The following is a 12,347-nucleotide window of genomic DNA, read 5'->3' on the forward strand; positions in this document are numbered from 1 at the left end:
ACATTTCCATGCTCAACACTGTGAAGATCATAAAATGAATCTGTAAAGTTTGGAGCTGATCTCTTCAGCCAACTAAACCTATGATGATGTCAGGGGTATAGTTAAGAAATACCCCTGTGGCTGAATGAAGGGGGCTAAGGAGTAAGACCACATTGATAGTGTGTACAGCTGGAAGGGACTACTGGAAAACAGAAGTGGAAACTTTTTTTTTTTGTGTGTGAAGATTTTTATTCAGTTGTTAAATAGAAAGAGGTAATAACTTAACTGTGCAGACAAAAGGAGGAGCACGTCAGATGTATAGAATTCATATGTTTATATGGCTTGGGGAATAAACTTTCTCAGGAAGATGAAAACTTCGATTCTTGATAGAATTAAATTTCATACTGATCCAAGCCAGGATAGGAGCAAAGTAGGAAACACATAATTTCAATATTCACAGAATAGGTTCTTCTTCATTAAGTCAGTTGTGGATACTAGGATTCCTTTCGGTCCTCACTGTAAGTGAAATGAGAGAATATTTAACTTTCAGAGCTCTCTGAACAAACTGTAGTATCTCTAAAATATGGAAATGTTAAATCACATTTTATCTGACAACTATGATTGGTTTATAGTTGTTGACACATCAAAGTGGCGTGGGAAGTTTTCTTATTCTTCTTTCCTTCCATAGCTACAACGGACAAAAATAGATACTACATAAAGACAACGCAAAATTGCTGTTTTGGTTTGGGTATACAGTTAAGTTACTGCATTTCAGTGGATTTATGCAAACTCTGTGTGCTTGTTCTTATCCCACAGCAAATACAAGGTCATATGACATAGCTGAGCTTTCTTTTGTACTAACTGAGGCAAGCTGCACTACTGTACAATTGTTGTAGGCTAAAGATATGCACACAGGCATTTCTTTATTCCAGGTGACACATGCTAACTTGGGAGCCTGTGGTAACTTAGTTACATAGTTGTGGCCTTAGTTCTTAATTAAATGGGACTGAAGAAAATGTGGTTTAGGTGGATACATTCCAGGGATCCTGACCATGGAAATACTGCCTCTCTTCTTGCCACGGGGCTGGGTGACCTGGTTCACCATAGTTCTGTCTCGTCCTCTGAACTGCGTGATTAAAAACTGCATCTTTTTCAGAGGAGCAATATATTTAAATACTGCATTATGATTTATTCTTTTTCTACTGTGCTAGCAACACTAGCAGTAACATTAAATTGATGTTACCCTTAACGGCACATACTTTGGAATGGCATATATCTGAGAGGCAAGGCAAACAGTGAATCACCTGGCTAACACCACTTGTCCTGAGCGTGGCCCCATCTGCCTGAATGAATAAATGGTATCAGTGTGGGACTGATCCATTATACCAAAAGCAAGGTAGGAAGTGATGGCTCTTGTAGAGAGTAGTTCCTCAAACAATGTTTTTCCTCTGTGAAGAGGAAGGTTGATTTGACACAGATTGTTTTTCTTTGCCATTCTCCTTGTTCTCAGACCTACCAGAAGTAAAGGTGGCTTGGAAACCAGCAGCTGTACCAGCACCATCTGTGACAAACTCTACAAGCATAAGATTACTAGAAGCAACTACGTCATTGGGTATCTTTGATCCACAGGTCTTGTCCATTAGAACTGCAGAAGACTTGCTGGATCCATCATAAACTTTAACATAATCACCCTGACAGCCTCTGGTTCTCTGCAGCTCAAAGGCTTGAAAGTGCAGGGAAATCTGGAAGGGAAGAGAAAACCAGCCTTTAATATACATGTATGTGACTTCTTTCATGCAGCGTCCTTTAAAACAGACAGAATCTAAGCTGCAGCCAAGCCCAAACTGGAACTGCTTACCCAGCCTTGCCTCCCATCCCCTGAAGTTGCAGGGTTCAGATCTAATGGGCCTGTGACTGAATGTTCCCATGCTCAGACTGCTTTGTCTTGATTTTGCAAACACAAAGCCCAACATATGGAGGTTTTTCAAAATCGCAACTCTGCAGTTGTCTTTGCCCATACCTGGCTTAAGGGCGTGAGGAAGTAGAGACTTGTCTGAACTCTTTCTCATGGAAAAGATCTTACCTGGCAACTGGTATGCAGACAAAGCGCAAAATGCTTAACATAGAAAGAAGTAAGTTCAGCCATATTCCAAGACCACTGTTAACCTGTGATTACCTTTCCAGATTGGGTTCGGATGAGCCAGACACAGTTGGTGTTATCTGAGTAATTTCTTGGGTGGTTGGCAGATCTTAGTGACCCAGATGCTGCATCGAGAATAGTGCTGCAGCGACCTGAGAAAGAAACAACGTTTGCTTCAGCACCAGGCTTGCAGAAACTTCCACTCATTTACAATTACAATCTCTTCAGAATGGTCTGGTCTCAATTTCCTGATCTGCCAGCATTTGTTTCAGAGTACTGGTACATCTTGATTAAAATGAAGAATCCTGTTGTCCTAATTTTCACATAATGCATAAGTATCTGCATCACAATGGAGAGTAAAGTAGTGCTTGGAAAAAGCATTAGCTTTTATTGATTAGCTCCATAGTTTAGCCAGGGATCTCTTTCTGCACCTCTATAAAAACTGAGAGGTTTCAATTCATTGCAATTGGTGACATTGTTTTTCACTGAGACGCGGAAGTCAAGTGATGTTAGAAGAGTCAAGCCCAAATACAATGTCTCTGCAATGCTTAAATTCTAAGCTTAGGAGGAGGACTTGGGCTTTCCTCTGTGCAAGCAGTAATACTGTATTCATCAAGATTTTTTCCCCTTGACTGAATAAATTTCTCTGATTGTATGGGAGAATTTCTTCTAGCAGAGGTTAAAATTAAAGAGTTAAAAATACATACAATTTTAGAATGACAGCTTAAACATTTGAAAACTGGACAAGGCATCATGAAACCATTCCAGTTCAGAGAAGCCTACAACTGTTTTGGTTTGGCTCAGGTCTTAAATACAAACTGCAATGAGGAACAGAGATGTCTGGTTCTTTGTGGGGTTTATAGTTGTCTCCTGAAGTGTAAGAAACCAAATTACTCCAGTGAAGCATGCAACATGGTATGCAGTTAGGCCAGTTGCACAGTAGCCACTTCTGCCAACAGTGAATGTGTTAATTTGGAGGCAGAAAGCATTTTCTCACTAATCACAATGTGCCTCCAGCTTCACCTTTGCATTCTCTCCCAGAGCAACCCTAATGGGTACCATGAATTTAGGACAATAGCCTCACAGTCTTTGATGAGAAACTGCTGCCTCTGCAGTGTGCCCAAACAACCTTGTGAAGAATCTGAATAGAAGATTGAAAGGGTGGCTTTGAGATACTTACTGCAATTGTAAAGTTTGTTGATTTTGGCCACATCCAGATTGCTCAGTCCCTGCCTCTGTCCAATATGTACTGATCCATCAGGAATTGGTACAATAGTTGCTCTCCCAGTGGTATTAGTGAATGTGTATCTGCAAAAAAACATGAAAAATCATGTTCTTTAAGTACAATCACTTCTTTCAGGATTTAATGGCATGCTTTGGAGGGAGAACAAGAATTGTACACAAGTTATTGTTGTGACTAACAGTGCTGTTCAAGTAGGTTTGATTAAGATGTCCTGCAGTAAGCAGAGTCAATCTCAAGATGCCCTCCTTTGCTCCCAAGCTCAGCTGTGAATGGCTCCTTAATGGAAAGTTAAAGGATAATGAATTCATCTTAGAGACTCGCTTGTCTGAACTGACTCACAGTGTTTTTCTCAGAAGAGGAAATGGGGAAACTGGTAGTTAGGAGAGATGTATTATAGAAACTAATTCTAATGTAAGATTTGAGTTTCAACAAAAGCAATGCCATGCTGCTACTTACGGGCCATAGTGCATTACTGAGGAATAGTCATATGGAAGACCAAGGTTATTGGAGTTTTCAAATTTCTTGAAGTCTGGTCTGTCAGCTGTAACATATGATACTGTACTTAGAGTATGCTTCCTATCTACTCCCTTCAGGGAAGAAGGAAGAGCTGGGAACAGTAGGGTGTATCTACATCACTTCCTACATTGAGGGTTCAAAGGTGCTTACCTGGGCTGATGTACTCCCACATGATCTTTACATGTTTATCCCTGTCACTTCGAGAATGTTCATGCAAAAAGCCCAGAGCATGGTCCAGTTCATGTTGAATTATTCCTTTCCACATGCAGCCTCCTTTCATCACAGAGACAGTCTGTCCACCTCCTACTTTCCCATAGTTCGACCAGCAGCTGAGAGAGGCATTGAACACCAACAGAAGACTTATGGGATTTTTATTGTCAGGCAGGCAAAGGGACAGTATAGAGAACCTTGCTTCATGCACGTCTTGTGGGAGTGGAAGGACTGATTTATTCCTGTCCGCTGTGATAGTCAGAGTCTACAGAAGGGCAAAACTGACCATGGCGTAGAAAACAGCAAACAGTATGATCATTGCTAAAGGTTTCTGGAAGACTGTCATTAGCATGGAGGTTCCTGCATTCTGACTTTCTGTACCCAGTGACTTTACTTCCCTAGAAATAACTAAATAACTTTTTTTTTCCAAAATACTGAACACTATATCAGAGCTGGAGCTAAGATGAATAGCACTTTCAAGCTAATGGGTGTTGAACGATTCTGTCACAGGCTTTAATTCTGACCTTGACAGCCAACTTGTGTGATTCGGAGAACTGTTTATTTCATAAGTTGAAATTAGTTTTGCCTGTGCAAATAAGAACTACAGTAATCTGTTATATGTTGTGCTCAAGCATGCGTTATACCACACAGAAAACATGAGCTTTGACATTCTTTCCACCTTAATGGTACTTTTCCATGATCTGCATCACTTCTGTGTCTTCTGTGAGTCCCTGATCTAACTGCTGAGTCCTTGCACTAGTAAGGTATCCAAGGAGGATACCTTGGCACTGTGATAAAACATAAAGTTTCTTCTCTAAATCCGTTCCCCTTTCCTCTCTAAGGTGACACAGAATGAGTGTAGTAAAGAATTGAAAAACAATGTAGAAATAACTTGTTAATTTATCATTTAACTCACCCATCGGCAGATTTAATGATGAGGTAGTCACGTTCTGTCTTGCGCTTCACAAAATTAATACAAGTCAGTGTTTCAAATTCTGCCATGGCATCATGAATCCCCTTTATGTGGCTCTCCTCTGGAGAAGAAAGGGTTAATTTTGAGGGTCACACAAGAACAATGGCAGGTGCCATTAAAGTCTCACATGTGCTCAAAAACAGGGTAAATGAGAGACAGAAACATGAGCCTAGGGTCTTTCTTATGTTTTGCTCAGTGTCGTGGTTTAACCCCAGCCAGCAACTAAGCACCACGCAGCCACTCACTCACTTCCTCCCCCACCCAATGGGATGGGGAAGAAAATCAGGAAAAGTAAAACTCATGGGTTGAGATAAGAACGGTTTAATAGAACAGAAGGGAAGAAACTAATAATGATAATGGTAACACTAATAAAATGGCAACAGTAATAATAAAAGGATTGGATTATACAAATGATGCACAATGCAATTTGTCACCACCCGCTGATCGACACCCAGTTAGTCCCCGAGTGGCGATCCCCCCGACCCCACTCCCCCCAGTTTATATACTGGGCATGACATCACATGGTATGGAATACCCTTTGGCCACTTTGGGTCAGCTGCCCTGGCTGTGTCCCCTCCCAACTCCTTGTGTCCCTCCAGCCTTCTTGCTGGCTGGGCATCAGAAGCTGAAAAATCCTTGACTTTAGACTAAACATTACTTAGCAACAACTGAAAACATCAGTGTGTTATCAACATTCTTCTCATACCTAACTCAAAAACATAGCACTGTACCAGCTACTAGGAAGACAATTAACTCTATCCCAGCTGAAACCAGGACACCCAGTAATGAATTTCATTTAAGTTATTAATAGCCTGGCACAAGATCCTCTTTATCCAGATATTTGTCAAAATGGATTCAGGTGGGAGCTTTTTTGCTCAACTACTTGTTTTAAATTATAGTGGTGATTGTTGATGTATCTTCTGATGGGACACTTGGAGAAAGCTATGGGAAGCTATTTTGCTAATAAAAAGTAGGCCATCGAAACCACACTGCAATAGGTATGAACCTTATAAAGGCACGTATTCTGGCAGATACCATTAGAGAGAATGATCGTTCTTGTCTCCAAAAGACCAGACCCAAAACATTATGGATGCAAACTTCTCAAGGAAATTTGATCTCTTTTCTTCTTCCTGTTCAGGTCTTTGTAATTTACAACTCATCTGTGCTTGCACAGCGCAAGTAAATCCTTAGAATTGATTTAATCAACTGTGTGGCCACTATAAGTAGATTTCTACCTGAACCTTGTTGGATAAAATCCATTTAAAAAAAAAAAAAAAAAGCATTACTGAAATTTACACTCACCATAAGTAGGATCCAAGACATAGGGAACACGAACAATCCCATCGCTGGACTGGGGCCAATTGCAATGGCGACAGCTGATGGCACTGCGACTCCTTTGTGGAACTATGTCACCTTCTTGCAAGTACTGAGAGCTGTCTGTGGTGAGAGAGAAAGGGTGGAAATATTTGAGCCATAGATTGCTAAGCACACTTGGAAAAGTGTCACTCTCTACTCATCCTCCTTTTCTATTTTTCCCTAAGCATCTGCTCCTGGCTAGCATGAGAAACGGACTACTGGGTAGATGGACATTATCTGCTTCCCTGCCTTTGCTGCTGTGTCCCTAGCTAAGACGAGAGGTGGGAATCTCCAACTCTGTTGGATGGGGTTGAGGCCCGACAGGGAATGACCGAAAGCAGTTGCAATAGTGAGAGGGATGCTGTGTTTTGATACTATTTCATCATCCATCATGTGACACTGAATGAATGGCATTAAATATCTGCCCAGGAAGGGTGCTGGGCAAAGGCAGGAGGTGCCAATTAAGGAAAACCTAGAAGGCAAGCAAACCAAAAAGAGAAGTGTGTTGTCTAGAGAAAATTAAGAATGTTTAGTGTCCACTTCTACAGACAGTAGTAAAGCTTCTTGCATGACTGCTGAAGGGGAAAATGTGAGAAAGACAAGCTGATAGAATAGGGAATGTTTGGAAGAATCAAAGAACAAGAATTCTGGAGCAGGGAGCATGGAACTGACTGTAGCTTGTCTAGGAGTCTGTACTACAAAGCCTTATGATTGAATTGCTTGCAAGAAAAAGGCAGTTAAATACTAATGCAGCCAAATATCCAAGTTCTCTTTTTATGTCCAAAGAATGACAAAGATGTCAAGAGCTAAACCTGAAGAAGCTGCCTGGATAGTTCAGTTGCCTCAACACCTGGTATTTTCAGTATTGACACTATAGTTTTGAGATGCCGTAGGGCTTCAGCAGACCACACAGTAGTCCCAGTGGCAGGTCTCTGGGTGTCTCTTACATGATGGTGTGTAAGATGGGAAAAATATCTGTACGGATTGTGGTAAGACATTGTACCGCCCACATCACCCCCAAAAGCAACAAAGAGAGACCCATTATAAGCAGGTCTTTGGCGGCATTACCTTTGTTAACTTTCAGAATTCTGTTAAAAATAACTTCGTCCTCGGAGTCAGTCTCTGTCGGCGATGGAGATTCTGCACAGAAATACAAGAGTATCACTTCCTCATTCCCAGGGAAAATACAAATCCTGATTTTTAACCTGGTGAGTTTCCAGGAGCTCACTTAGGTCGGGTGCTGATTACAGCAATGCATGTAAAACTCACAGAGCCTATTTAGCGACTGGCATGGTGTTCAGTCATGTAGATATTTGCTCAGTGCCACAATCATGTGAACTTCCCAGCTGTGGTTATTTTGGCATTAATCCAGTCCCAAAAGCTATTCTCTTTCAATCTTTCCCTCTCTCCATTATTTTTTTTTTTTCCCCCCCATACCCATCACATTTTAAGGCCTGGACCTTTGGCTCTTATAAGTCTGTATTGTCCCACTCAAGTGGCCAGCTGGCTGCATGGCTCCCTCTGCGCATTCAGACAGCACAGTTTTCCTTCTGCATGCCCAGTTCACACTCAAACCCCCAACATAAGACACCGGGAGCAAAAAAGGAAGGAAAGCAGTCCTGCTGCTTACTGCTGGACGTGCTGGCCTTTTGAAAAAACCTTGAAACCAGTGAAATCAGAACTGCATTCTTATTCCACGTGTCGGAGGGATGTCCCCAGCTAAGCCCAGCATCACAGACTCCTCGGCCTTACAAGTAGAATCACCCAACCCTGAACATTATGCAATAAGTCTTGACATCAATAAAAAGCACAAGCACATGGCCTCTGCGCTTTCTGTAATCTTTGGAAGTGACTTAAGTCATGACATTATCTAAGTAGAGCTATTTTTAGCAAAAGTAACAGCTGAGGTTTTTAGCAAGGCCAAGCAATTGGCCACAACCAAGAGAGACTCTGCTTTGCATGAAATATTATGGTGCGTGCATTCATTTAAAATTTCTTCCTTAATATTAATTTGGGTTAAGCATGTGTTATTTTCTGGAGTAACTGGGTAGCTAAGAATCAGTATATCCTGTCAAATACTTACATTTAGATGGAATAATACATACCGTATATATCCTCTTGTGTAGTAACCTGCAAGAATGATGCATTACTATTATCTCACACTTCATATTATAACATAAATATTAAATAATATAGCATGCAAAGGATCAAAACTGTCCAGGCTACCACTGAAAGTATCTTTCACCAGTGCAGTCTCAAGCTTTTACATACTGTGCCATGTGTAAAGAAGTACCATGGTGTGGTAGATATTCTTCTTTTATATCTTGGCAAATATGGCTATCATAAAGGGAATCAGCACAGGAGACTCGGGAAATGCAATCTGAAGTGTGAAGTAAGTTTCAGATCTTCCAGCTTTATTTATGTCCCTGCTAGTAGGAGTGCAAGGTTGATGAAATCGCCAATTAATTCCTCCCAGTATCACCTCACAAGACAGCGGTGAAAGGCCGTGGTACATACTGCTTCTAGGGAACTGTGGGGCTGGTACCCAGCTGTGGGATCATGTCTGTAGCAAAACAGATTGCCATACTTCCCTTGCCTCGTATAAATAAAAAGCGAGTTTGAATTTTCTCTGTGACCCCAGAGAAGGCAAAAGCTTCCTGGGATGTGAGCTATATGTGGGTATAGTGGAGCAATAAATGGAATAAGCATGGAAACTGCTCACTCTGTTACACTGTTGATTTGGGAAGACTTTCCTGCACAGATGGAGTTACAGGTGGAGTACATGAGTCTTGACCTCACTCTCCACAATGCTGAACCCCAAAGTGATCAAAAGAGCTGATTTGGCTGTCCTTACCTCAGTAGGTTCTGTTGCTGCAAAAAGGAAGGAAGAAAAAGATAAGCAAAAAGGGCAAATTATATTCTGAATGCAACTTCACAGCGTTCAATAGCATGGGCCTCCTCAGCCACGGGAATGCCTTTGGCAGGTCCCTTTGCTTGGAGGGGAACAGCGTGCACTAACCAATGCATAGGCACAGAAATTAAATTGATGTTTAGACAAACAGCTATGAAAATTCCTAGTAGATAGTGCTGAGGGACAGAATCCTGGTCATTTACCTTCTAAGAATCAGCAAAGCATTTTATCAGTGTCAGTGTGGAAAATGGCAAAGGAAACTAGGGACAAAAAAGATTCTTTGTCCCTAGATTTCACTGCAACAGGTGCAGGCTAACCAGCCTGACAATCCTCTCTGGTTTTACAGTGTCAAAGAGTAAAGTTATAAAATGGGACAAAGGTTATAATTTATCATGGGACAAACAATCTCAGCTTCAGTATATACCTGACAGCAGCTGGGAACCATTCTGAGTCCTAAGGTGTCTTTCTAGTGTGACGTCTTTTGATTTCTACCAAATGTCAGTTTCTAGATACAAACATGGAAGTGAAAATATGATCTGATATAGAAATTGCTGAGCAGAAACTTTTTTGTTATAATACCATAAAAGTTTAGAAATTGCAAGGACCTCCAGAGGTCATCCAGTTTGTCTGTTTTCCCTAAGGCAGAAATAGTTTTATCTGTGTTATTCCTGACCACAGTTTGTTTGACCTGTTCTTAAGTGTGATGGATATGCTGCAAGCCTTTCTGGCAATCTCTTCCAGCTTGCCAATAATTGCACTCTTCCTTGTCAAAATATAAAGCCATTACTTTTTTTTCCTATCCAACACTGACACAGAGAACACTTATGCAAATAGTTCTTATTTCTAAGCCTATCCATGTTCCTTACTTTTTGACCATGCTTTTTCAATAGAAGATGTGCCAAGCTCTGTCACACCTTGCAGCACCTTTCCCTTTTCACAGCGGTTATTGCCCAAACGTACTGAGGGGACTTCCTCTTATTCAGAATCTCCCTAGAACCTGCAACAGAATTGCTTTTATTGACCCCAAAAGCCTTCAGTCTGTCTTTCCAGACTGTTACTTTGGTTACAGGGCAACGGAAGTCCACTGTAATTATGGTGGTTTATTACAGATAAGTTCAGTCAGTTCCCACCAGCTGCATCAGACAGATCCATAGCATCTAAAAAAATTCTGCAGGGAAGCACATTTTTCAGATGGGTTGACCGGATTCAGAATTCATGCACCCAAGAGGCACTAGATGAATTGACTAGTCAAAGTCAGTGGAAATTAGGCTCCAGATTCCTAGGCGCATAGAGCCTCCAACCCCTTTTTAAAACCCAAATGAGGCATCACAGAAGGTATCTGCCATGTCCTTGATCAAATGAACATCTGGTGTGATACAGCTTTCAAAATGATACAGTTCACATTTTCCCTGCACTGTAAATACTGAAAGATGTCTCAAAAGGCACAAAAAGCAGTAACAATGGTAAATTAAAACTCATCGTATGCATTTGTTCCAGTAACTCTGCAACTTTGAGTCCCAGCAACTGACTCCTTTAAACTTGAGCAAGCGTGTCCCTCGGCCAGCTCCAAATATACCAAGCAGTAATTTTACAACAACCCTTTGCTGCCGTGCCATAAATGACAGCTCAAAAGAAGAATTAGTCAGTTTTCATTAGCCACTTAGTTGCTCTGACTATGTCAAGCAAATTTTTCCAAGGCCTCTTCCTCTCACAACACATCACCCCCGACCTGGCAGTTTCTTGCTGTAGTTAAAAGTCTGCCTATGGATTTATTTCCATTGACATTCTCTGGAGATCTGCAATTACCTCCTTCTATTTTGTGAGTTGACAAAAGCTGTTCAGCTAAGCCTGTACTATTTGTTTTCTAACCCAGCACAAAGCAAAGCTTTCTCTGACGCCTGACATCCCTTTCTCTTGCTGCTGCACCAAGGTAGGCAAGGAGGCAAATGAGTAACACTCAACTTAATGGAAGAGTATCAAAATGTCTTATTAAAATTTTATTTTCAAGCCTGTGAAAGCACATCTAAATTAACCTAACAAACCACACCCCTAAAGTATGTGTAAGGCACATCTGTGTGAAAACACATCTGCTCTCAGCCCAATAACAGATGAGGAAACATGGCCTTATTCAAAAGGCCTGAGAGTCAGTGCTTTCTCATGCTCTAAAGCCAAGTCACTCACACACCACCAAAGTGTGCGATACACAGTCAAGAATTAACAGTTGTCTTTAAAAATACAGTATAAATCCTACTTACTTGTTGTGCTGTTTCCATAGTTCTCCTGCAAAACCAATAAGTAAAAAGCATTATTCTTCCATAGCTCATAAATGCAGCAACAGTAGCATCAAAATCAGGCCAAAGGGGGGAACTAAATTATTAGATTGGCTTTATATATTATTATATTACTAATATTTTTCTTGCAGGAAATTCATCAAAATGGGTTTCCACAGCTTCACTCCGGGAAGAACAGGTCGATTAGAAGACAGAACACGGTTGCATGGAGCTGCTCTCACCTGAATAGGGAAGCCCAGGATAGCGTGAAGCAGAAATGGAGTGAAGACTAGGAACATCTTCAGATCCATTCTCCGGTCCTGACAGACCACCAGTGCAGTGCGTGTCCTTATCTCTGCCCGTTCAGGAGTGCTGCCGCTAGATATACCAGCAGAGCCTGCTCTGCCAGGGCTGAAAAAACCTGCACCAGCCAATGGGGATCCTAGCAGGGAGCAAACTTCTTTTGCAGCCTCAACAGCCAGTTTAGCCTCTGGGCATCTCCCTGTGCAGTGCTATTGCTGTCACTGTGATCTATAGCATCCCTCGTCTTCATACTGTCACTCATGCCGCTCTCTGGAGCTGGATCAGCCTCACGCTTGTGCTGCCGTGCACCACTTCTGCTTCTTGGAGGATCGTTCCTTAAGTGTTCCGTTTCACTGATACCACATAGGAAGCCCCTTGTTCCTGGATAACTTTCCAGAGTACTGTATCGTTGGGATTTCAGATGGTAGGTGACTTTTTTCTTTATG

General features: G+C 41.5%; 1 protein-coding gene across 1 annotated transcript; it reads right to left on the bottom strand.

The window, feature by feature from the left end:
* Window positions 1-218: 218 nt before the first annotated feature.
* LOC115334283 (astacin-like metalloendopeptidase) lies at window positions 219-11,942 on the bottom strand. Its single transcript, XM_029998308.1, has 13 exons — window positions 11,841-11,942; window positions 11,584-11,608; window positions 9,272-9,288; window positions 8,523-8,547; window positions 7,486-7,557; window positions 6,364-6,498; window positions 5,005-5,122; window positions 4,029-4,207; window positions 3,819-3,903; window positions 3,300-3,427; window positions 2,156-2,271; window positions 1,496-1,721; window positions 219-495 (listed from the first exon to the last, which is right to left on the bottom strand). Exons 1-13 carry the CDS (start codon window positions 11,907-11,909, stop codon window positions 461-463), a joined length of 1,230 nt encoding a protein of 409 aa, XP_029854168.1. The 5' UTR covers window positions 11,910-11,942; the 3' UTR covers window positions 219-460.
* Between the last annotated feature and the right edge of the window lie 405 nt (window positions 11,943-12,347).

This window comes from Aquila chrysaetos, chromosome 2 (assembly GCF_900496995.4).
Source record: "Aquila chrysaetos chrysaetos chromosome 2, bAquChr1.4, whole genome shotgun sequence".
Lineage (NCBI taxonomy): Eukaryota > Metazoa > Chordata > Aves > Accipitriformes > Accipitridae > Aquila > Aquila chrysaetos.

Bases quoted from the DNA above. Each gene is read 5' to 3' on its own strand.
- LOC115334283 (XM_029998308.1), bottom strand. From the start codon at position 11,909: ATGGATCTGAAGATGTTCCTAGTCTTCACTCCATTTCTGCTTCACGCT. The intron at 3,428-3,818 runs GTAAGTAGCAGC...GTTTTTTTGCAG, and splicing joins TCAGTAATGCACTATGGCCC to ATACACATTCACTAATACCA. The intron at 1,722-2,155 runs GTAATCACAGGT...CTTCCCTTCCAG, and splicing joins TCCGAACCCAATCTGGAAAG to ATTTCCCTGCACTTTCAAGC.